General features: G+C 42.4%; 1 protein-coding gene across 3 annotated transcripts in view; it reads left to right on the top strand.

Annotated features, from left to right (window-relative positions):
• Nucleotides 1-22,933, top strand: part of ncln (nicalin) — a 47,768-nt gene that overhangs the window by 11,577 nt on the left and 13,258 nt on the right. For 2 of the 3 annotated variants that reach the window (XM_068016143.1, XM_068016145.1), the window contains exons 2-11: nt 4,202-4,392; nt 5,585-5,729; nt 9,104-9,198; nt 10,456-10,536; nt 11,884-11,987; nt 12,791-12,879; nt 17,943-18,082; nt 19,159-19,334; nt 20,829-20,909; nt 21,722-21,809. In XM_068016143.1, the coding sequence (XP_067872244.1) occupies nt 4,202-4,392; nt 5,585-5,729; nt 9,104-9,198; nt 10,456-10,536; nt 11,884-11,987; nt 12,791-12,879; nt 17,943-18,082; nt 19,159-19,334; nt 20,829-20,909; nt 21,722-21,809 (1,190 nt within the window). The remainder of the gene's footprint in view (nt 1-4,201; nt 4,393-5,584; nt 5,730-9,103; nt 9,199-10,455; nt 10,537-11,883; nt 11,988-12,790; nt 12,880-17,942; nt 18,083-19,158; nt 19,335-20,828; nt 20,910-21,721; nt 21,810-22,933) is intronic. The other variant, XM_068016144.1, reaches the window with a different exon arrangement.

Genomic DNA, 22,933 nt, shown 5'->3' with positions numbered 1-22,933 from the left:
TAAACAATACTGCAAGAGAACGTGTTTATTTAAAACACATATGTTATAAAATCATGACCATAATCTTTTGAGAAACTAATACTTAACAATAACATAAATCTTGCTTATAAAACTAGCTTATATTGCTGCTGTTGTGCTTATGATGACTCATGCCACACACACAGGAACCAGTCTGGTTGTGTGACGTCACGCGAGTGGTGGGGATGAGGGTTCTGGCCTGTTCTCTTGTATGGTCTTGGCTGTGATGTTGCACATCAGTGACTTGCATTTTGCATGAGCCCGCGGACCACCTGGAGGACCATTGCGGACTACCGGTGGTCTGTGACCACGCTTTGAGAACCACTGTCTTCGACTATGTATTGGAACCAAGAGATTAAAATCTTTCAAAGTGTCAGCCTTGGTTCAGTGATGGTGCTTTCACCTCAGTCAGAAGGGTGTAGACTTCTAAGCTGACTTCAAAGGCAGGACTGAAGGAGTTCTGCCCTGGCAGATCAGACTGCGATGTCAGCCTTGGCTCTCTGGTCGTACTTGTTTCTGATTCAAGAGGTTGTCACTTAAATACCACATCAGTACTAGATCTTGAGCACAATGTTCAGCTCAGGAAACAGCAGAAATGTCTAAAGAGTCCTTTTCCCTATTTGCCATTTTAAAAAATAAATGGGGAGAGGTGATATGTCAGTGACTCAGTGACATATTGATCATGTTTTGCTACATATCTTATGGACTATTCAGTTATCAGTAAAGGTTGCAATCTGAAGAAAGCTATACCTTTTTAACTAATAGACACTGGCATGTATTTTGCAAATTCTCTTTGTAAAGCCTTCCCCCTTAGAGTGCCCTTTTTACAGGCTCTTGTGTATTGTATTCCGCTTCTTCCTCCAGCTTCATAATTTGCAAACTTGAATGTCTCTTTAAGGCAGGTTTCAGTTCTATGGCTTAAGATTAAAGCACCACCTGGTATGACACTGGAACATGTTGCCTGGGCTGGAGCATTTCAGCTATGAAAAAAGACTGAAAAGGCTAGGGTTGTTTTCTTTAGAACAGAGAAGGGGGGACATGATTGAGGTATACAAAATTATGAGGGGCATTGATGGGTTAGATAGGAAGAAACTTTTTCCCTTGGCGGAGGGGTCAATAACCAGGGGGCATAGATTTAGGGCGGCACAGTGGCGCAGTGGTTAGCACCGCAGCCTCACAGCTCCAGGGACCCGGGTTCGATTCCAGGTACTGCCTGTGTGGAGTTTGCAAGTTCTCCCTGTGTCTGCGTGGGTTTTCTCCGGGTGCTCCGGTTTCCTCCCACAAGCCAAAAGACTTGCAGGTTGATAGGTAAATTGGCCATTATAAATTGTCACTAGTGTAGGTAGGTGGTAGGGAAATATAAGGACAGGTGGGGATGTTTGGTAGGAATATGGGATTAGTGTAGGATTAGTATAAATGGGTGGTTGATGTTCGGCACAGACTCGGTGGGCCGAAGGGCCTGTTTCAGTGCTGTATCTCTAATCTAATTTAGGTTAAGGTGCAGGAGGTTTAGAGGGGATTTGAGGGGGAAAAAATTCACCAAGAGGGTGGTTGGAATCTAGAACACACTGCCTGAAGAGGTGGTAGAGGCAGGAACCCTCACAACATTTAAGAAGGATTTAGATGAGCACTTGAAATGCCATGGCATACAAGGCTACGGGCCAAGTGCTGGAAAATGGGATTAGAATAGTTAGATGCTTGATGGCTGGCACAGGCTGAAGGGCCTGTTTCTGTGCTGTATAACTCTATGACTCTATCCCAGGTCCAGTCCTGTCTTTACTGAGTTAGCTGGTGTCAACCTTCAAATGTCTGCACTGTCAAATAACTTGTCTATACTCATTGTTTAAACTTGCATGAAAAATGTCCAGTTTGGCAGGGAACTTAAAGACTGCTAGCTACCATTGGAATTGTACCCCAGCAGGGAAAATTGGATGGTAAAGAAGCAATCTTGTGTGACAAAACTAAAATAACTATTAAATCATTAAGGAATCCTGGTTCAGAAGTAGGCCATTCAGCCCTTTAAGCCTGCTTTGTCATTCTATTAGATCATGGCTAACATACTGCAACTCTATTTGCCTGTCTTTGCTCCATATCCCTCGACGCCCTTATGTAATTAAACTCTGTTGATCTTGGTCTTGAAAGTGTTACTTGTCCCAGTTTCCTTAGCCTTTTGGGGAGAGAGTTCTAGATTAGCACTATCCTTTGTGTGGAAAAAGTGCTTTCTAATTTCAATCCTGAGTAGACTAATGAATTTGGAGATTACATCCTCTCATTCTTGATATTCTTCCACACCAGAAGTAGTACTTTCACTGTATCTACTCTGCCAAATCCTTTTTAACATTTTAAACAATACTCACCCTGCAACAACAACTTACATTTATACAGCACCTTCAATACAATAAAACATCCCAAGATACTTCACAGGAGCATTATCAGACAAAATTTGATGTCAAGCCACATGAGATATTAGGACATGTGTAGAAAAGCTTGGCCAAAGAAGTATATTTTAAGGAGTGTCTTAAAAGAGGGTAGAGAGGTAGAGAACTCGAACAGATACAAGCCATATTTATGCTGCCTGTTGTCCTAATTTAACTCTCTAGGTCCTGGTATCGTTCTAGTGAATTTGTGCTGCACCCCTCCCACGGCCAATAATATATCTTTCCAGAGGTGTGGTTCCCAGACTGAATGTAGTATTCCAGATGGAGTCAGAACAGAGCTCTGTACAACTGAAGTATAACTTCTTCCCATTTGTATTCCAGTGCCCTTGAGATAAAGGCCAACATTCCAATAGCCTTTTTGGTTGATTGACCTGTGATAATTTGTGCATTGACTCCCAAATCTTTTTGCTCTTCTACAGTTCCCAGTTTCTCACCATTTAGTGATAATCTGATTTATCGTTCTTGGCCCCAAAGTGGACAGCCTCGCACTTGTACCGATTGAACTCTATTTACCCTAGTTTTGTCCATTCATTTGTTTTGTTTCAACTTTCTGTTCACATCTGCATTTCTGACTGTCTCTCCTAACTTTGTGCCATCTGTAAATCTCAAATAGTCAATGCATACTATAGATTAATAAGTGATAGCGATGGCCAGTAAATGGATTCCAGTGAGGTTTCAGGTTCACCACAGCCATTGTTATATAACTATTAATGCCAATGGGTGTTGGCATTATGTGCCTGAATAGCACTGAACGGTACTGTAGTTATATATCTTTGTTCTTTTGAAGCGAGGCATAGCTGATCATTGGGAAGCACGTAGTGGTTGGTTGCAGTCACAGATCAGAAACGATATCCGTTGATGGCAAGACCGTTCTTGCTTTAGTAATTGCTGTGTTTACTGATGGATCAGTATTGGATAGGTACGTGGATGATAGTAGAATGAAGGGTATGTAGGTAGTTTGATCTTAAGTAGGTTAAAGGGTCGGCACAACATCGTGGGCCGAAGGGCCTGTACTGTGCTGTAGTGTTCTATGTTCTATACAGCAGCTAATGACTTCCTCAGAAATCTATGTGCCATTGTACAGGTTGTTGGCTTTTTACTACTATGTTGGAGTTCAAATTTTACAATGAACACTATTTGTTGTACAGTTTCTGCTGTTTAATCTCAGCAGGTGTACTGACAGTGTGACTGACATTATTTTTCTCCTCAGTTTCACCCTCCTTTCTTGAAGATATTGACTTTTACTGAATGGCTGTATAGATGTCTGCAACACTCTGATACCTTGAACAAATAAACATCCTAAGTGTGTGAGCCCAGGAATGCATTGTTGGCAAGTTGTACCAAAACTTAAAAGATCAGATAAAAGCGACAGGATCCACTTTCAGTTGCCTAATGCTCAAGAACTAAAGTTTTTCTGCCCCATTCTCATATTTCAACCTGTTGACAAGAGTTGAGAAACCTACGATACAGGCCGAAATCGAGTATGCAGGACACCACCAAACAAGACATAGTAAATCAAGATAAACTTTATTCTTCTTTGAAGAAATTTTTTTTGTGTTTGAAAAGTACATTTCCACTTCAATTAACAAAAATTAGTCAACTGATCCCATAATCCAGCTGGACCCAACTTCTGTCACGATGCCTTCGGGGCAGCTGAAATAATAATACAGTCTGGGGACCTGCTGGTTATAAGCTCCATGGATTGCAACTACCAAAACACTCTCTCTTTCTCTTCTCCTTGACAGGTACAAGGAATGCCATGCTGAACACAGAGGCTCGAACAATTGAAGCAGATGTGCTGAGCCGCCGGTGCGTGATAATGAGACTAGCAGAGTTCTCCTTTGAAAAGTTCCAGGAGGCCATACGACAGAGTGCAGGGGCAGTGGTGATCATTCTGCCCCAGAACATGTCAACAATGCCTCAGGATGTCATCCAGGTAAAGCAGCTTTCTTGCATTTTACTCAATTACATGTTCGCTGCAGAAGACTGTCATGTGGGCGTGAGTGTACAAAGGCTAGGAGTCACTGGAAATAATTACGTTAGTAAATCTTTTCCGATGCACTTGGTTAGCATCGCAGCAGGTAAAAGCAAAACACAAGTAGGCTTAAGAGTGTGATTTTGAGCCTGAGTAGGCGATCGGTAGCACAATGAATTCACTGTGTTAATGGAGAATAGATTTTGTTGAAACATCCACCCACAGACCATCTCCAATCAGTACTTCATAAACCATAAATCCAAAGTGATCAAAATACAATGAGATGAAAGTCTCCCTACGTCTGTAGGACAGTGACAGCCTATTTGAAAGTAGTTTGGACCAACTCAATCTCGTTCCTAATAGGCATGGGCCCACCAACATAAAACTTTCCATTATTTGGCACAGATTTGCCATTTCAGTCAAAGAAGTTAGTGTGGGTAATGGAAAAGTGTTATGCTGATTCTTCTGAAGTTAGAAATGAGGTAGGTTGCTGTGACAGACCAGAATGAATTTTTAATCTGCCTCGAATAATACTCATTATTGGACGTGTTTGCTTATACTTGATTCTAACACTGGGTGACTGTAATGGAAAGTATGTCATTCCTCAGCACTAACATCCCTCAGATTTGAGTATAAAATTCACAAAATTATTTATTAAAATGAAATATATAGTCTTCAAAGAAGTTGTTTCTGAAGAGATAGCAGTCAGTGAAACGGAACTGCATGGCACACATTCCACAGTTTGCCCAAGGAAATATTTTGGAATTTGTAGGAAAAAAATTTAAATTTGAGCTTTAAATGTCAATTCCTATTAGGTCTAATCATGGAACTTTTTGACCTCTGAGGTCCACATCTGGCTCAGTTGGTAAGTGTATATTATGATGTGGTAACAAGCTATAGAGACTAGGAAGATCCCTGGACTGTGCTGTGTTAGCTGGTCTTGGCTAGAAGCACTGTGTGATGCCATGGGCTGATGATAGGCAGAAATAACCATGATTCTTGATCCTGGTTTCTGTTGAGTGACCTCAGGACACTCCAGCATTAGTGACCATCTTCTGGAGAGACAGGAAGAGAATTTGAGGTGGTAGAACTTGAGCATTTTCTCTCATTTGACAGTGGGTACTGGGCTGACTTTTTATTTTTAAACTTATAGCAATTTATGGAGATTGAGCCAGAGCTATTGGCAACTGAGACAATTGTGCCGGTGTACTTTGCCTTAGAGGATGACGAGCTCTTGTCAATACATGAACAAACAAATTCAGCTTCTGTCTCGCAGGGCACTGCCTCAGCTGCAGAAGGTGGGTGGAACGATTATTGTCTGATTTTGAGTAAAATGTGGCAGCCAGAGTTTCAACAGTTTGTGTGGTATTATCTGCTTGCTTCCAGTCAGCCAACTTAATGCTGTTTTTATGAATGCAGGTAATTCCTGCTCTGGAGAAGCCCTGTTAAAGGTTCAAGTTTCCTTTCACATTGGGAGGAGAAAGGCATCCAGTTGAGTCCCCTTCAATCTCCCTGAACTATAAAATTGGGAACCATGAAGTGTGTTCAAACTATACTGTGCCAATGCTCCTCTTTTTCTTCCTCCACCCTGATGAGCTGTCCAGTCTCCACTTGGGAGTACTTCGCCAAAACAGCATGACTGAGGCTGGGGAATCATTGGAATAGAGTTAAACATGTGTCACACCAAATGCATCAGCATTGTCTTGGTTGTTCGTTATATTTCTCTTACCCCACCTCATCCTGCAGCTCAAGTAACCAATTTTATGCACACAGATTTCCAACACTACCAGATGTTTATTAGCATCCTGTGTCTCAGTACCAGAGCATTTATTTGTAATTTGACATTGAATTAAGAGAATAGGCAACTGTGCAGGCAGCAGTTCTGTAGGATTTTGATGATGTCTTAAATCACAGGAGTGAACTTTGAGCAGTTTATAATCAACAGCAGAGCTCCATGTTGAATTCTCACCTTTAACCTCAATCCAAGATTTTGTTTTTCAACGATTATATATTTATGGCATTAGTTTTCAAGCCTGTCTGTAGGAACCCTGTGTTATCTTCCAGGATCCCTGAAAACATTGGCATGCTTCTGTGGATCGTTTCTTCCCCTTGTGAAGTATTGATACACTCCAGGGCCCTCACACCCTGGAGATATTGAAATGTTTCTAGAGGCCTTATCCTAATTTCCAAAAGAAGGAAAATTCCATTATCATGGCAGGAAATGCATACCACAACTGAAACAACAAACCACTAGAAAGATAACAAATCCAGAATGACTGAAGAAATGTGATCTGGTGGACTACAGGGGACCCCCTCATGACACCTCCTCCTCCCCCCCCCCCCCCACCCCACCAAACTTTACAATCTTTGGACCCCACTTTGAAAACCAATGGATTAAGGGGACTGAGTGGCCCAGTTTGTGAGCGCACTGTCCTTTCCGTAATAGTTCAACTCCAACTTATTCAGCAAAAATATAGTATTTTTTTCATTTGTTACTAGGATGCGGGTAATACTAGCAGGGCCACATTTATTGCCCATCGCTAGTTGACCTGAGATGGTGGTGGGACTTCTCCTTGAACCGCTGCAGTCCTTGTGATGTTGATGCTGCTCCCACAAGGTTGTTAGGTGGGAAATTCCAGGACATTGATTCAGTGGTGGTAAAACACCGCTATAAATGGCGAGTAACATTGCTGTTCTGACTGCTGTAAGACACCTGAATGAAAAAGGTGCTGTATAGAGCACCAAACTCAACAATTACTGCTGTTCAAATTGTACCTCTTGAAGAAACCATAGTGGTGGTGAGGTAGAGATGGTTACTGATATGGTTGGTGTGGGAAATATTATCATGTAGGTGTTAACTGCGCAGTTGGGGTTAAGTTGCTGCAGTGTAAAGGGAGCTTTGCACATTTTCTAAGCCATGGTGTAGTCATAGCCAAATGATTAGTACCTATAGGAAATTAATTTCTTTAAAACTCAAGACATGAACATCTAAGAACAATATGAGGTGCCTTGTGGAAGTATATGCCACAGAATGACTGAGTTTTTCAAAGCTCAATAAATAACCCATACTGTATTACAGTGCCATTATAAAGATGAGCTGATATTTAACATTCTATGGATATATTATTGGCTATAAGCTCAGGGTTTGCCCTTATATTTTGCAGCCATTTGAGATTTTTTTATGTTGCTTCCTTCATCTCTTGACGATGTGCTGTTTGGCAGTCCCTGATACTTTGCCTAAATGACCATTATTCATGGCAGAGACTAGATATTGAGTTGGACAGCTGGGTAGATTAGACATTGGCTGTTCACCTCTAGAACTTGGGTTCGAATCCAGTCCAACTGCTGAGACAAAAATCTCTCTTCTGTTTGCTGGTGGTATGGTTTTATGTGAAATGATTTTAGGCGAATCAGTCCTGTACCTGGTGGGCATAACTTTACAGTAAACAAAAAGGCCCAAGCTAACAATCTGGTTCAGAGGTCACAGGATGGCTACTATAGGAAATGAAAAACTATCACACTCCTGCAGTAACAGGAACATTTTTGAGGCTAGAACAGAATTGTGCTGTTGTGGCAGAATACAGGCATTTTATACTGTTTCTAGCTTTGTTGCATCTTACTTGGGAATGCTTGATGTTGATGCTGGTCCCTGAAATGGGGAAAAGTTCCATTTTTCAGCACTAATCTCCCTCTCAATGTGTATGATGAAAAGAAACGTAGGGAATAAATTGTCACCACTTTGATACAGCTACAAAGTCAGGCTATCCTTTTTATTTTCTTGTCTCCCAAAAGCTTTCAGTCATTCTGGAGTGGAGTTCCATAGATGCTGCTTGACCTCTAGTATCTCGCTGTTTGACTGTATAGGGCTTCGTAGCTGAGCCCAATCCAGTCCCTACCTACTACCCACATAGACACAGCAGGACTCAGTGGATGGCAGTCAGGAACAGAAACTGTGGATGGCATTTCCCCCCCCCCCCCCCTCCCCCCAACCCCTCCACCCCCCACTTCCTAGCTAACTGTCACCAGATAAATTCTGGTATCTCTCACTTCCAACCAAGGTTACCAAACTCAACACGGAGCAGGAATTGTACAAGAGGCATTCTTGTCCACGCGGCTTAAATACAACACAGAGCAATGTCTTTAAATGTTTTCTTTTTGACAGCAGATTATCCATTTGATGCTTGATAAAAAGAATGCTGCAATAAACACAAACAGTGGACCTCAGACCCATCAGCAACTGCCATTTCTTGATAGATTTCTGTTTGAAACATTAACCTTTCCTCTCTCTTTTAAATTCTGATAGGCCTGCTGAATATTTGGAAAAGTTTCTGTTTTTAATAGAAATATATAATGTCATTTGTTCTCCATGTTGGTATTAGGATGTCAGTAAAGTACATAATATACGCATGGAATTTTCATAACCTGTCCACTTCAAACTGTAGAAAAACACCCTGTCCTGCCAAGTTTGGCTCGTATCTGGAGCATGCTCAGCTTTATTAAAAGGTCTGTTGGAGTTGGGAGCAATTTGAAGTACTGAGATTTTTATTTTTATCCCATAGAGCATTGATACTAAAACGACTTGTTGGCAATGCCATGCATACTGTGTTTTTGTCAACTCTACCAGTGTTTTGGATGCATTGGATAAAATATATTTGTTCCTTCCCCTCCCCAGTCCTCTTGCACACAGCCACAGCCAATGGCTTCCAGATGGTTACAAGTGGGGCCCAAAGCAAACCTATTAGTGATTGGTCAATAACCAGCCTTGAGGTAAGTTGAAATCATTCTTCTCCAGTTTAATGACTGCTAAATGGCCCGTGGTGGTGCTGCAAATGAAGATTGCACAGGCTCAATAGCACCACTGTTGGGCACTTAGCAGGTCTGAAGTTGTTTATAAAGAATTGGAGCAAAAAAGTTGTGAAATTTAGTACTGTAGTTTCAGATTTTGACCTTGCAATTTTTGAAGACTCAGGTTGTGTGTTTCACCCCATTTCAGACTTCAACTGGTATTCAAAGCTGTTCATCCTCATTGAGCATCTAGTCAATTAACCTACTTCCAGCCAACCTTTTCCTTCCAACTGTTAGGAATAGGCATAGGCCATTAAGCTGCTTGAGACTGTTCTGCCATTCAGATCAGATCATGGCTGATATGTACCTCAACTCCATTTTATCCGCCTTTGCTCCAAATTCCTTGATACCCTTGCCTAACAAAAATCTCTCAACCTCCATCTTGAAAATTTCAATTATCTGCAACCCTTCCCCACTCCAGAAAACAGGGTAGCAGCAACAAGGGGAGTTATATTCATTCTGTAGTGAATGGATATAACTGCCAGTGAGTTGAGATGTTTCTTGTAGAATCCAACTCAGACTTCTGATAATTGAAATCCAGCAGTGGGTGAATTCCCTTAGGCATTCCTGTCTCCTGCAGCAACACCTAGCGTTTGTCATAGTGCCTTTAAGATGCGCAAGTCCTGAGGCAAAATGGTTGATGAAGAGCAGTAGTAAAAGAATTGGGGAGATGACTGAAATATGGTTGAAAGTTAGATATGGCGTAGGTCATTTAAGGAAGGAGAGAGAAAGGCAGAATGGTCCAGGGAGAAGGAGTAACTGTGATGGAGCAGGGGAAGTGGGGTTGTACTATGAGAATTGGAGGACCAAAGACCACATGGTAGAAGAGGAGCTTGAAGACTTTTAAAACCGAAATGTGGTGTCATCTTACTTTGATTTGCCTTGTTTTTAGACCTATTGTCCTGGAGTATGGGCCTTTGCTCTTCGCCGAGGTGCCTTAGTGATGATTTAGGTTTTACAACTGCCAAATAGTGCAATGTGAGGCAGTCGGATGTTATGTCTTTTGACTGTTGGGATCATTTCTGTGCACATAAATACAACTCCTTCAGTTAATGATTTTAAAGTGTCCATTTAGTTAATAAAATGTTTTTGTTTCTCTGCTAAGCTAACAAAAGGAATGTGGCTCTTAAAAGCAGGAGGTGTATGTCTTGATATTCCATGCTTGTGTTGTTTCCTTAGGGCAGATTGACTGGTCTGGGTGGAGAGGATCTTCCCACCATTGTAATTGTAGCACACTATGACTCCTTTGGAGTGGCTCCTGTAAGTACAACCCTGGCTGTCACATCACTGGATAATGTTACTGTTAGTGCCTTTTTTAAAAAACCTATTTTATGAGGCTTTTCACTGTCATGAGGATTTCATTGCAATATAATGATTGTACAAAAGTTTTATACATCATGTTAAGCTAATCAACACATGAATGGTTTTGCCATTCCAAACTTTGAGACATCAGAGCATCACAGAACTATCTGGTGTGGCACTGAGCTATACTGTGTGTACTGAGAGCTGGTCTCAGGCAGGGCTTGGTAAGGTGACTAAAGCTGATAATAACCCTGTTGGAGTGGGCGGGACGGGGTGAATTCCTGCTCCAGCTCTAGTCATTCCCGCTGGAAGGTGTCCATGTGAGAATTAGGTGAGAAAAGGGTTGCACTCAGCTATGAGATGTTTTCCCGTCTCAGAAAGCCTCCTGACATTTAGTCTAGGCTTATAGGTGAAAAATGACCTCTTGGGCAGGTTGTCAGAGAGCTGCTGTGATACCGTATCCAAGCAGGAGCCAATGTGGAGCATGAAGCAGGTGATAAATGTGTTATGAGCTTAACTAGTACCTTTTAGTCCACCCATCAAACTATATAAACAAGGAGTGGATCCTGTACCTTTCATCAAGTTGTCATTTTAAGCCCAGTACTCAGTAAGTTTATTTATATAATAACACTTAGCTTGTTACTTAATTGGTTGATAGTGAGAAGGATGGGTTCTTTTCCATCAGTTTAAGCTGTGCTACGTCCAGAACGTTGTCCTGAGTGTGGATCACTTCGAAGCAGACTGTACCTAATATTCTCTTTTATAAACTAAATGCTGCAGCAATAGACAGAGAATTAAGAGCATGTCCTCCTACACTCACTAACTGCAAGGCGTTAATAGAACTGTTCTGACAGACAGGAAAAAGTCCCATTTGCAACAAGCAAGATAAGTGGCTGATGCTAATAATATATCTACTTCAACAAAAGTTTTATCATTATAACAGCCCAAAACTACTAAATTTAAATGTGCTAATGTGCTATATTGAAATGAGATATTGAATTTCAGTGGGCTTGGGGTGTTTCAACATTACCAACTTGATTCTATATGACTAACCTGTGTACTTTGCATTATATTAAATTATTTATACAAAGATCAGTATAAGTTTGGAATGGTCTATCAGACAATATGGTGAACTCGGGCATTGGGACGTTCAAAATGTAGTTGGCTAATAGGTAAGTTAAGTTGAGATATTAGAGGGATACACTGGATGTGCCATTCTTTTGTCCTTGACGTTTTTATATCTTCACAATAACCTAGTCTGTGTAATTGTTTTTTTACATCCCCATCCTATCCTGCTCCTGACAGTGGTTAGCTTATGGTGCCGATTCAAATGGCAGTGGTGTAACAGCTTTACTAGAACTGGCGCGACTATTTTCCAAACTCTATACTTACAAGAGGACACATGCTGGGTGAGTGCAAAAAACAATTCCAAAAACTTGGTTATGAAATATTGCTGAACGTAATTTTGAATTTTGTTTCATTACTGTTTTTAGTTTATAGAAAGAACAGAAATGTGAGATTTTGACATTTACTATACCTAAGCTGCAGCGAACACACCTGCAATTTTAATTTAGTCTCAGTGCTTAACGTACAGATTCACTTTTATATATGATAAGCCCCCAATGAGTGTGTTTGCTACTATTTTTCTCTTGCCCCCTCCAATTGATCCAGGGTATTGTTTGTGCAAGCCCGACCCCAAGGCACTGTGTGTGTACACGTGCAAGTGTCGACCCAAGCCAGTGTGTGTGCACGGACCTGGGAGTAATGCATATCTGAACTTTCTCTGAAGCATATTTCTTCTAGTGCTTTTGCCCACCTACCAATTTTAGCTCAGATTGATAAATGCATTGCACAGTGTGGGACTAAACAGTACTGACCGAAGGATCATAGATTCGATTCCCATTCTGTGCTGATCTCAGGACCAGTATAGTTGGCCTTAGCACCATTGGCCTGTGGTTGGTGAGAAATTAGCTAGGATTCTTGCTTCTGTGGAGGATTTTGGGAAGGGGGGGAAGATCTGTCAATCAACAAAACTGAAAGGAGACTGCTGCTGAACTACTAAACAGATTGTGCAAGTATCAAAATTCTTTCTTTCCAAAATAGATGGGAAACTTAATTAGTCTCCAGTTTAATTTGTAGGGTTCTCAGTCGAGCACTTGAATGTATCGTTTTTTTTTTGTAAAATAAAGCTTGGTCTGCAATCATTTTTCAGATACAATATTCTGTTCTTTGTATCTGGAGGAGGGAAATTCAATTACCAGGGCACAAAACGCTGGCTGGAGGATCATCTAGATCACACAGGTAAGATAAAGGATTGTGTCTGCATTGGTAACGGGAAGCCACCTCCACAGCAGAGGTGTGAGCCCCAGTGAAGAATGTCCCTCGGATATGAAATTACAGTCCTCACCACCAACCTGTGAGCTGCATGAGTGCGACCATGCAGCAGTCTGTAAGGTACTGCACAGGCCACTCATAAATTGTCCCCTTTAAGGTACCATGCATTCAAATGAATAGGGTGCGCCCAAACAAAGGAAACATTGCTCACCACTTAAACCATCCATATTTAAATTTGGTAAGTGGTACAAACCATTTGTCATCATTGTTAACTACAAAATTACTGCTTACGGCATGTTAAGCATACCAGCTATTTTAGGCAGAAAAGGACATTTGGTGAGTAGTTTTCACCTTGTTATGGTCCAGTTACCTATTCTCAGTTATTCCTCATTTGCAATTCAGCAATTCTGCTGAAGATGGGTGATGCTCACTGATCTCTGCGGGTAGCGTGAGCATGGAAATGCAGTTCTGGCCTCTTGTATATCTCCAGGTTTAATCACTCCACCATTTGACAGCAATATCTTCAATTGTCTGGGCCCTCAGCTCTGGAATTCCCTCCCTAAACCTCCCCGCTTCTCTACCTCTCCTCCTTCAAGATGCTCCTTAAAACCTACCTCTTTGAGCAAGTTTTTGGTTAACTGTCCTCCTAATAGTTCCTTATGTGGCTCAGTGTCAAATTTTGTTTAATAATCGTTCTTGTGAAGTGCCTTGGGACATTATACTATGTTAAAGGGCATTACATAATAACAACGGCCCCTGTGGCCGTTTCCCTCAACAACAGGTATACCGTTTTGGATACTGTTGCGGGGGATGACTTACCAGGGGTAAGCAATGGGGTACAGGTATCTGGCACAGAGTCTGTCCCTGTTGCTCAGAAGGGAAGGGGGAAGAGGAGCAGAGCATTAGTCATTGGGGACTCCATAGTTAGGGGAACAGATAGGAGGTTCTGTGGGAACGAGAGAGACTCACGGTTGGTGTGTTGCCTCCCAGGTGCCAGGGTTCGTGATGTCTCGGATCGTGTTTTTGGGATCCTTAGGGGGGAGGGGGAGCAGCCCCAAGTCGTGGTCCACATAGGCACCAACGACATAGGTAGGAAGAGAGATGGGGATTTAAGACAGAAATTCAGGGAGCTAGGGTGGAAGCTTAGAGCGAGAACAAACAGAGTTGTTATCTCTGGGTTGTTGCCCGTGCCACATGATAGCGAAGCGAGGAATAGGGAGAGAGAGGAGTTGAACACGTGGCTGCAGGGATGGTGCAGGAGGGAGGGTTTTGGTTTCCTGGATAATTGGGGCTCTTTCTGGGGTAGGTGGGACCTCTACAAACAGGATGGTCTTCACCTGAACCAGAGGGGTACCAATATCCTGGGGGGGAGATTTGCAAGTGCTCTTCGGGGGGGTTTAAACTAATTCAGCAGGGGAATGGGAACCTAAATTGTAGTGCCAGTGTACAGGATGTTGAGAGTAGTGAGGTCAGGGATAAGGTTACAAGGACGCAAGAGGGCACTGGCAAGCAAGAACCTGATTTAAAGTGTGTCTACTTCAACGCCAGGAGCATCCGGAATAAGGTGGGTGAGCTTGCAGCATGGGTTGGTACCTGGGATCTCGATGTAGTGGCCATTTCGGAGACATGGGTAGAGCAGGGGCAGGAATGGATGTTGCAGGTTCTGGGATTTAGATGTTTCAGTAAGAACAGAGAAGATGGTAAAAGAGGGGGGGGGTGTGGCATTGTTAATCAAGGAGAGTATTACAGCGACAGAAAGGACATTTGAGGACTCGTCTACTGAGGTAGTATGGGCCGAGGTTAGAAACAGGAGAGGTGAGGTCACCCTGTTGGGAGTCTTTTATAGACCTCCGAATAGTTCCAGAGATGTAGAGGAAAGGATAGCGAAGATGATTCTCGACAGGGGCGAGAGTAACAGGGTAGTTGTTATGGGGGACTTTAACTTTCCAAATATTGACTGGAAATACTATAGTTCGAGTACTTTAGATGGGTCAGTTTTTGTCCAGTGTGTGCAGGAGGGTTTTCTGACACAGTATGTAGACAGGCCAACCAGGGGCGATGCCACATTGGATTTGGTACTGGGTAATGAACCCAGCCAGGTGTTAGATTTAGATGTAGGTGAGCACTTTGGTGATAGTGATCACAATTCGGTTAGGTTTACCTTAGCGATGGGCAGGGACAGGTATATACCGCAGGGCAAGAATTATAGCTGGGGGAAAGGAAATTATGATGCGATTAGGCAAGATTTAGGATGCGTAGGATGGGGAAGGAAACTGCAGGGGATGGGAACAGTCGAAATGTGGAGCATATTCAAGGAGCAGCTACTGCGTGTCCTTGATAAGTATGTACCTGTGAGGCAGGGAGGAAGTTGTCGAGCGAGGGAGCCGTGGTTTACTAAAGAAGTTGAAGCGCTTGTCAAGAGGAAGAAGGAGGCTTATGTTAGGATGAGACGTGAAGGCTCAGTTAGGGCGCTTGAGAGTTACAAGCTAGCCAGGAAGGATCTAAAGGGAGAGCTAAGAAGAGCAAGGAGAGGACACGAGAAGTCATTGGCGGATAGGATCAGGGAAAACCCTAAGGCTTTCTATAGGTATATCAGGAATAAAAGAATGACTAGAGTTAGATTAGAGCCAATCAAGGATAGTAGTGGAAAGTTGTGTGTGGAATCAGAGGAGATAGGGGAAGCGTTAAATGAATATTTTGCGTCAGTATTTACAGTAGAGAAAGAAAATGTTGTCGAGGAGAATACTGAGGTTCAGGCTACTAGGCTATATGGGATTGAGGTTCACAAGGAGGAGGTGTTAGCAATTTTGGAAAGTGTGAAAATAGATAAGTCCCCTGGGCCAGATGGGATTTATCCTAGGATTCTCTGGGAAGCTAGGGAGGAGATTGCAGAGCCTTTGTCCTTGATCTTTATGTCGTCATTGTCGACAGGAATAGTGCCGGAAGACTGGAGGATAGCAAATGTTGTCCCCTTGTTCAAGAAGGGGAGTAGAGACAGCCCTGGTAATTATAGACCTGTGAGCCTTACTTCGGTTGTGGGTAAAATGTTGGAAAAGGTTATAAGAGACAGGATTTATAATCATCTAGAAAAGAATAAGTTCATTAGCGATAGTCAGCACAGTTTTGTGAAGGGTAGGTCGTGCCTCACAAACCTTATTGAGTTTTTCGAGAAGGTGACCAAACAGGTGGATGAGGGTAAAGCAGTGGATGTGGTGTAATTGGATTTCAGTAAGGCGTTTGATAAGGTTCCCCACGGTAGGCTATTGCAGAACATACGGAGGTATGGGGTTGAAGGTGATTTAGAGCTTTGGATCAGAAATTGGCTAGCTGAAAGAAGACAGAGGGTGGTGGTTGATGGCAAATGTTCATCCTGGAGTTTAGTTACTAGTGGTGTACTGCAAGGATCTGTTTTGGGGCCACTGCTGTTTGTCATTTTTATAAATGACCTGGAAGAGGGTGTAGAAGGGTGGGTTAGTAAATTTGCGGATGACACTAAGGTCGGTGGAGTTGTGGATAGTGCCGAAGGATGTTGTAGGGTACAGAGGGACATAGATAGGCTGCAGAGCTGGGCTGAGAGATGGCAAATGGAGCTTAATGCGGAAAAGTGTGAGGTGATTCACTTTGGAAGGAGTAACAGGAATGCAGAGTACTGGGCTAATGGGAAGATTCTTGGTAGTGTAGATGAGCAGAGAGATCTTGGTGTCCAGGTACATAAATCCCTGAAGGTTGCTACCCAGGTTAATAGGGTTGTTAAGAAGGCATATGGTGTGTTAGCTTTTATTAGTAGGGGGATCGAGTTTCGGAGCCACGAGGTCATGCTGCAGCTGTACAAAACTCTGGTGAGACCGCACCTGGAGTATTGCGTGCAGTTCTGGTCACCGCATTATAGGAAGGATGTGGAAGCTTTGGAAAGGGTGCAGAGGAGATTTACTAGGATGTTGCCTGGTATGGAGGGAAGGTCTTACGAGGAAAGGCTGAGGGACTTGAGGTTGTTTTCGTTGGAGAGAAGGAGGAGGAGAGGTGACTTAATAGAGACATATACGATAATCAGAGGGTTAGATAGGGTGGATAGTGAGAGTCTTTTTCCTCGGATGGTGATGGCAAACACGAGGGGACATAGCTTTAAGTTGAGGGGTGATAGATATAAGACAGATGTCAGAGGTAGTTTCTTTACTCAGAGAGTAGTAGGGGCGTGGAACGCCCTGCCTGCAGCAGTAGTAGACTCGCCAACTTTAAGGGCATTTAAGTGGTCATTGGATAGACATATGGATGAAAATGGAATAGTGTAGGTCAGATGGTTTCACAGGTCGGCGCAACATCGAGGGCCGAAGTGCCTGTACTGCGCTGTAATATTCTAATATTGCACCAGAGGAATTTGTATGAGTCGGTCAGAATAATAGTTTGCTGTGTTCTGTCAGCACCTCCCTGGTACCTCATTAGTACAGGATAGTTCAGGTGTAGTCAGCAATGTGGGAGATTAGTTGACTTTAAACAAAACATTTTAAAGTAGAAACCATCCAACATGTAAAGCAGGCAAATCATGCTAGCAACAACTATAAGCACCTCTATAAGTGCTGGGGACCATATCATTAGAAAATGCACGTGATGTAAACTTGTTCATGGGTTCTGGCTATGAGATTTTTCCCACCCTCTCTTAAGAAATGATAAATAGCAATGACGAATTCAGGAAAAATATCTTTCCTCAATGTGATGAGAATGTGGAACTCGCTACCTGGGGTAATGGAGGCAAATAACATGGTTTCATTTAAGGGGAAGTTAGATAAGTACGTGAGGGAGAAAGAAATAGAAGCGAAGAAGTTGTATGGAAGGAGACTCGTGTGAAGTATAAGCACTGCCTAGAATGTTGGGCCAAATGACCTGTTCCTGTGCTACAAATTTCTATATAATAGTTCCTTTGTAAAGTCCCATCTGTCAATTAAAATTCACCCTGCTTCTGGGAGGAGAACGAGATTTTATCAGATTGTCTGTGCTTTACCATAATCTTGTGGATGGGCTCCATGTTTTTCCAGATTCCAGCCTTCTTCAGGATAACGTTGCTTTTGTTTTGTGCCTCGATACGTTGGGCAGTGGTGATGGCCTTTATCTTCATGTTTCAAAGCCGCCTAAGGAAGCCACTCCACAGCACACTTTCCTGAAGGAGCTGGAAACAGTAAGTGTGACACCACATCAAGCTCAGGTTTCCTAGCAGAACTTGATAGATCCGCCAGACATGCAGTAAGGCGAGGCCATGGCCTCGCACCCATTTTTCCGCCCTGCATTTTTCCCTTTTACTCCACTATGTAATGCTTTATTACAGCCCCAATACCTCTGGAAGCACTTCACACAATAAATTGCTTTCAAATTTTCTTTTTTAAGGGATGTTGCTGATCTGTATAACAATGGCTTATTTCCCACTCTTTCTGACCTTTCGGTGAAGTGGATAGGCAGGCATCCCACTCCCAGTCCTCTAACAATGATGGTTGAGCCAGCTATAGAGTGCCTTTGGGGCAGTGATTCATTTTTCTCCTTATTTCTCCACGGGACAGAGAAATAAACAGCCCCCTATTGCCCACTGCATTCCACAGATAGTGAGGCCGAGATCGGAAAGGCACTGTTGAAAATGGCCACCACATTTAAGCGAAATTAGAAATTATGCAGCTTTGTTAGTAAATGCAATTCCCCCTGCCCCTTCACCCCCCAACCACCTTAGTGTGGAGCTGATTGGGGAGGTCCCAGATTTGATCCCTGGCATGTGCTGAATTAGTTGATCTTATCCAGGGCAGAGTCTGTTGTTTGCCTCGATGTCCATGATAAAAGGGGAAAATCATTCAGGACTCCAGTTCCTGAAACTGAGCAGAAACATTCTTGCTCCGCTATAGGGTCCGTGCTGATTTAGTCGATCTCACCCAGGACATGGGGCTACGATTAGCTACAGTGCTGCAGAATTAATCAGCCTGAGTTCCTGCTACATTATCCCCACTGGGAAATACATGTGTGTGTACATGTATAGGCAAGTACAGAATCAGCCATTGCTGGTATTCTCCAAGATTCAGCATCTGGATTCATACATGAGGAACCTGGGACTTGACGGTGCTTCTTTGAAGCTGATCCCAGCATAAGCTGGCATCATCAGGAGAGATTGGGGGGAAGAGGGGGGGGTGGTTTTGGGGGAGAAAGTTATATGCCCAAACTAAGAAACCTGTTGGTTTATTGAAAACCCAAACTATTTTGAATTTTAAAATGCAGGTGACCTCCAGGTTTCCAGAAGTCAAATTCTCCATGATCCATAAAAAAATCAACTTGGCGGAGGACATGTTGGCCTGGGAGCATGAGCGATTTGGAATTCGCCGATTACCAGCATTCACAGTATCCCGCCTAGAAAGCCATAAAAACAGCCTTCGGACCAGTGTTATGGACATGAGGTGAGAGAAGACTCCTAATTGCTACTTTAACTATTTTGTTTAGCATGTTTTTTGAGGGAATTTGTGTTTTTACTATTCCAAAAAAAACTAGTTAATGCAAAGAGTATCCAAGCTTTTTCTGCTTAGTGGCTGTGCAGTTGCTCACCACAAAGCCTTGTAGGTCACACACAAAGTTTAAATCCATGTTCCCATTAATTTGCAACAACAGCGTGCATTTATATAGCACCTTCAATTTTATTAAAAAGTCCAACGGCGCTTCACAGGAGCGTAATCAAACAAATTTATCCCAAATTTCTGGTACTACAGGTTTTGATCTCGCTTGGGCTTTATCCCCAGTGCAGTGGCAACATTGTAAAAGAGTTGCTATTTCAAAATCTCCAGACCCGTAAAGTTCAAACAAACCAAACCAGCAAATAAGAAATGGGGCCTAGCTACCTGGGCTCACAAGTTGCCCTGGTTTGGGGCTGTGTGATCCTTGGGCCGTAGGTTGCATGCCCCAACTTACTGTAATGGCTGTGGTACTTGTTTGACTGGTCAGATCACCATTTTACAGCTGTGAGAGTTTCCAGGCAGCCAACTGCCGTTGACTCATTTTCTAACTTGCCAGTCTCTTGGGAGATCTCTTGCTTGGCTCAAGCTGGTTACCTTGATCTTTCTGCAGTCTGTTAGGTTGAGATTTTGTTTTAAAGCAGTTGAATTGTGCGACTCTTTCTGTTCCTTTGGTTATCCCACTAAATTAAAGGAAAACAGTGCGATAAGGCCCAGCGATTTAATTCGACAAAGTAACACAACAAAGGGTTGGGAAACTGGGTCAATCAATGGTTATTTAATCCACTCAATTATCCAACCTTATGTGCAACTTTACCGCCCTGTGTTCAATTTTTGGGGAAACTAGTGAATTCCTTTCCAGGATAAATAAGGCAATCAATCTCCAGGAGACCCTCTTTGCCAGTAATATAATTTTCCTATTCCTGTCCCATCCTCCAATGTACTGTAAAGTCCTTTTCATTCAGGATATAACATTGTGGGGGGGGTTTATGACTTTAGTTACTGAATACGTTCGAGCGAGATCTATAGGTTTCTAGTTGCTAATGACATCAAGGGATATGGGGAAAGTGTGGGAACGTGGTGTTGAGGTAAACAATCAGCCATGATCTAGAATGGCGGAGCAGGCTCGAAGGGCTGAATGGGCCTGCTCCTACTCTCACGTTGCTATAAGTTGGGTTCAATCTGCTATATTTGAGTGAAACCCACTTTTTCTTTGACACTGGCTGCCAATTCACAGCTGGCTTTTAAATATCAAATATTTCTCAGTTTAATTGCATACCAACCCCTAATTGGTTGGAAATCCAACATCCACTCTACTTGTGTGTTCTGTTTGCCTTGAGGTTCAAGTTAAATTCCTATAAATAAGGGTCGAATGGAAATGTAAACATTTGTTTTTGCTTTATATTGGAAGCAAGCAGAATGACTGGTATATTTGTATTGTTACAGCCAAAAACACAGCTCCCACCCAGCTCCTGCTCCTCAGCTGACAGCAACCTCAAGCGAGACAACGAGCAGGCTCGAAGCAAGGTGCCTGCTTGGCTTAGTGGCTGACAATGTTTTCTGGGTCAGAACATTATGGTTTGAGCACTGTACAAGGACTTGAACCTAAAATCTAGGCTGACATTCCAGTGCAGTACTGAGGACATATTCCATTTTTGGAGCTGATGTCTTTCAGTTGAGAGGACAGCAATGCCCTGGGTGTCTACAAGCTATAACAGAAAGGTGGTAAGGTTGCTACTGCAGAAGGATATGATCAAATGGCTGTTGGCGTTCTGCCTCCAGACCTGTGTCATAATTGTACATGGGCAATTAGAACGTAGCTCAAGAAGAGTTCAGTGGACTATCGGGGAATATCACATTATTTAGGAAGACTGTCCCTTCCAGGCCTTTTGCGACCACTTTGCACTAGGTTGAAGCTTGTGAAATTACTTATGCTTCCTGACTTTGAGAGCAGATTACAGAACTGAGGCTTTCAAGATTATAAATGAGATCAACAAAGTTGATCCAGGCAAATTGCTCAGTAGAAACAACAGGTTCAAATCGTGGAGCGTAAAAGTGAAAATTAGGAACAAGGAGGGAAGCTGGGTAGAACTTTTTCTCCAAAGGCTAAGGAATTATGGAAAAAAAAGTTTGAGGAAGGGCATTGAGGCAGACCATACCTATGAACTTAAGAGGCAGTTAGATGACAGAGAAAGAATTGAGGGACATGGTGAGAACACAGGTTTGATTTATCAAAAAAGATCAGGGTTATTCCTAAAGAAATTTTGACGAGGCTTATCTTGTATCTTGTGATGCTTATCAATCAAAGTTTCCTTCACCTGCTGTGTTCCCAAATTTAGGTCCCAGATTGATATTCAGAAGTTAAGTCGCAATACCAAAATTATTGCTGAGGCACTGGCACGGGTAATTTACAACCTTACAGAGAAGGTAAGGATGTTTCTTTCTCATTTCATATCATTACTTTTACTTTATTTTTTTTCACTGCATGTGCAAGTAACTGTAGAAAGATGTCTTTCTTTGAATGGACAGACTCATCTCCCCTTGATGATCCGGTGAATGAAGAAAAAAGGTAACATTTGGTTGGGAAGGTTTTTTTTGTCAATGGATAATGTACCCATTTTCCTGGATGCCTTTGAAATAAAAGATGAGCTTTGGGATATCAGTGCCGATGTGTTTGGAGCTCCCCTGTGTTGTGCAGTGAGGTATTAGGTTGCGGTTTCCACCTACAATTTGTGTCCTATCTTGGTCGTGGCACTGCAGAGTGCATTTTCTTGTGCGGTAAGAGTTCCCAGAACTGTTTTGCCTTGCAACCGCTCTCCTTTCCTTCCAAACCCTCTTATAAACCTATGTCACTCCCCTGACTTCAGTTAGCTTCCTTCACCTCCTGTGCAATGTCCACCTCGCCACCATTAGGTGAAGAGGTGTGAGAAATCTGTCAAGGTGTTGGTGTAACTATCGTCTCCGCCTAGTGTCTGGCTGTATATTAGAATTTGTGTGCAACTGGGAATAATCTCCAGCCCCTTTTGCTGGGACGGTGCAGAAGACTTCAAACGGGGAGGACAGGAAATATGGCAAAAAATGCTTTTTTTATGTAAAGGATTATGCAAAATGGAATCCATACTCCTTGATTAAACATAAAGAATGATAATATATTACAACCGAGGCTGGAGGAGTGCAGTCTTTCTCCAGTTTCACTTCTCCACGGGTCACAACATATATTTAAACATTTAACCCCAGTTACTGATACGGCTGATTATATATGTTATCTATTTTAGTTTCAGAATAAAATCCAGCAACCAGGTTTCTTTAATAAACAACAAAATTATTAATTTATTATAATAAAGATGCAAAGCTTATTAACTTACAGGTTGTTATGAAATATGTAAGTTCCCTTCTAAATTAACCCAACACACATGCGTGCATGCACACACCGTTTAAAGAAAAAATAAAGAAATTTTCTCTGTGGAGATCTCTTTACAAAAAGGACAAAAAATACTTTGGCCAAATACTTGTTAATTCTTGAAGAAAAAGGATAAGATATGATATGGTCT

Source organism: Heterodontus francisci, chromosome 36, assembly GCF_036365525.1.
Source record: "Heterodontus francisci isolate sHetFra1 chromosome 36, sHetFra1.hap1, whole genome shotgun sequence".
Taxonomy (NCBI): Eukaryota; Metazoa; Chordata; class Chondrichthyes; order Heterodontiformes; family Heterodontidae; genus Heterodontus; species Heterodontus francisci.
The sequence above is the reverse complement of the archived record's forward strand: the minus strand, read 5'-3'. Positions and strand labels throughout refer to the sequence as shown.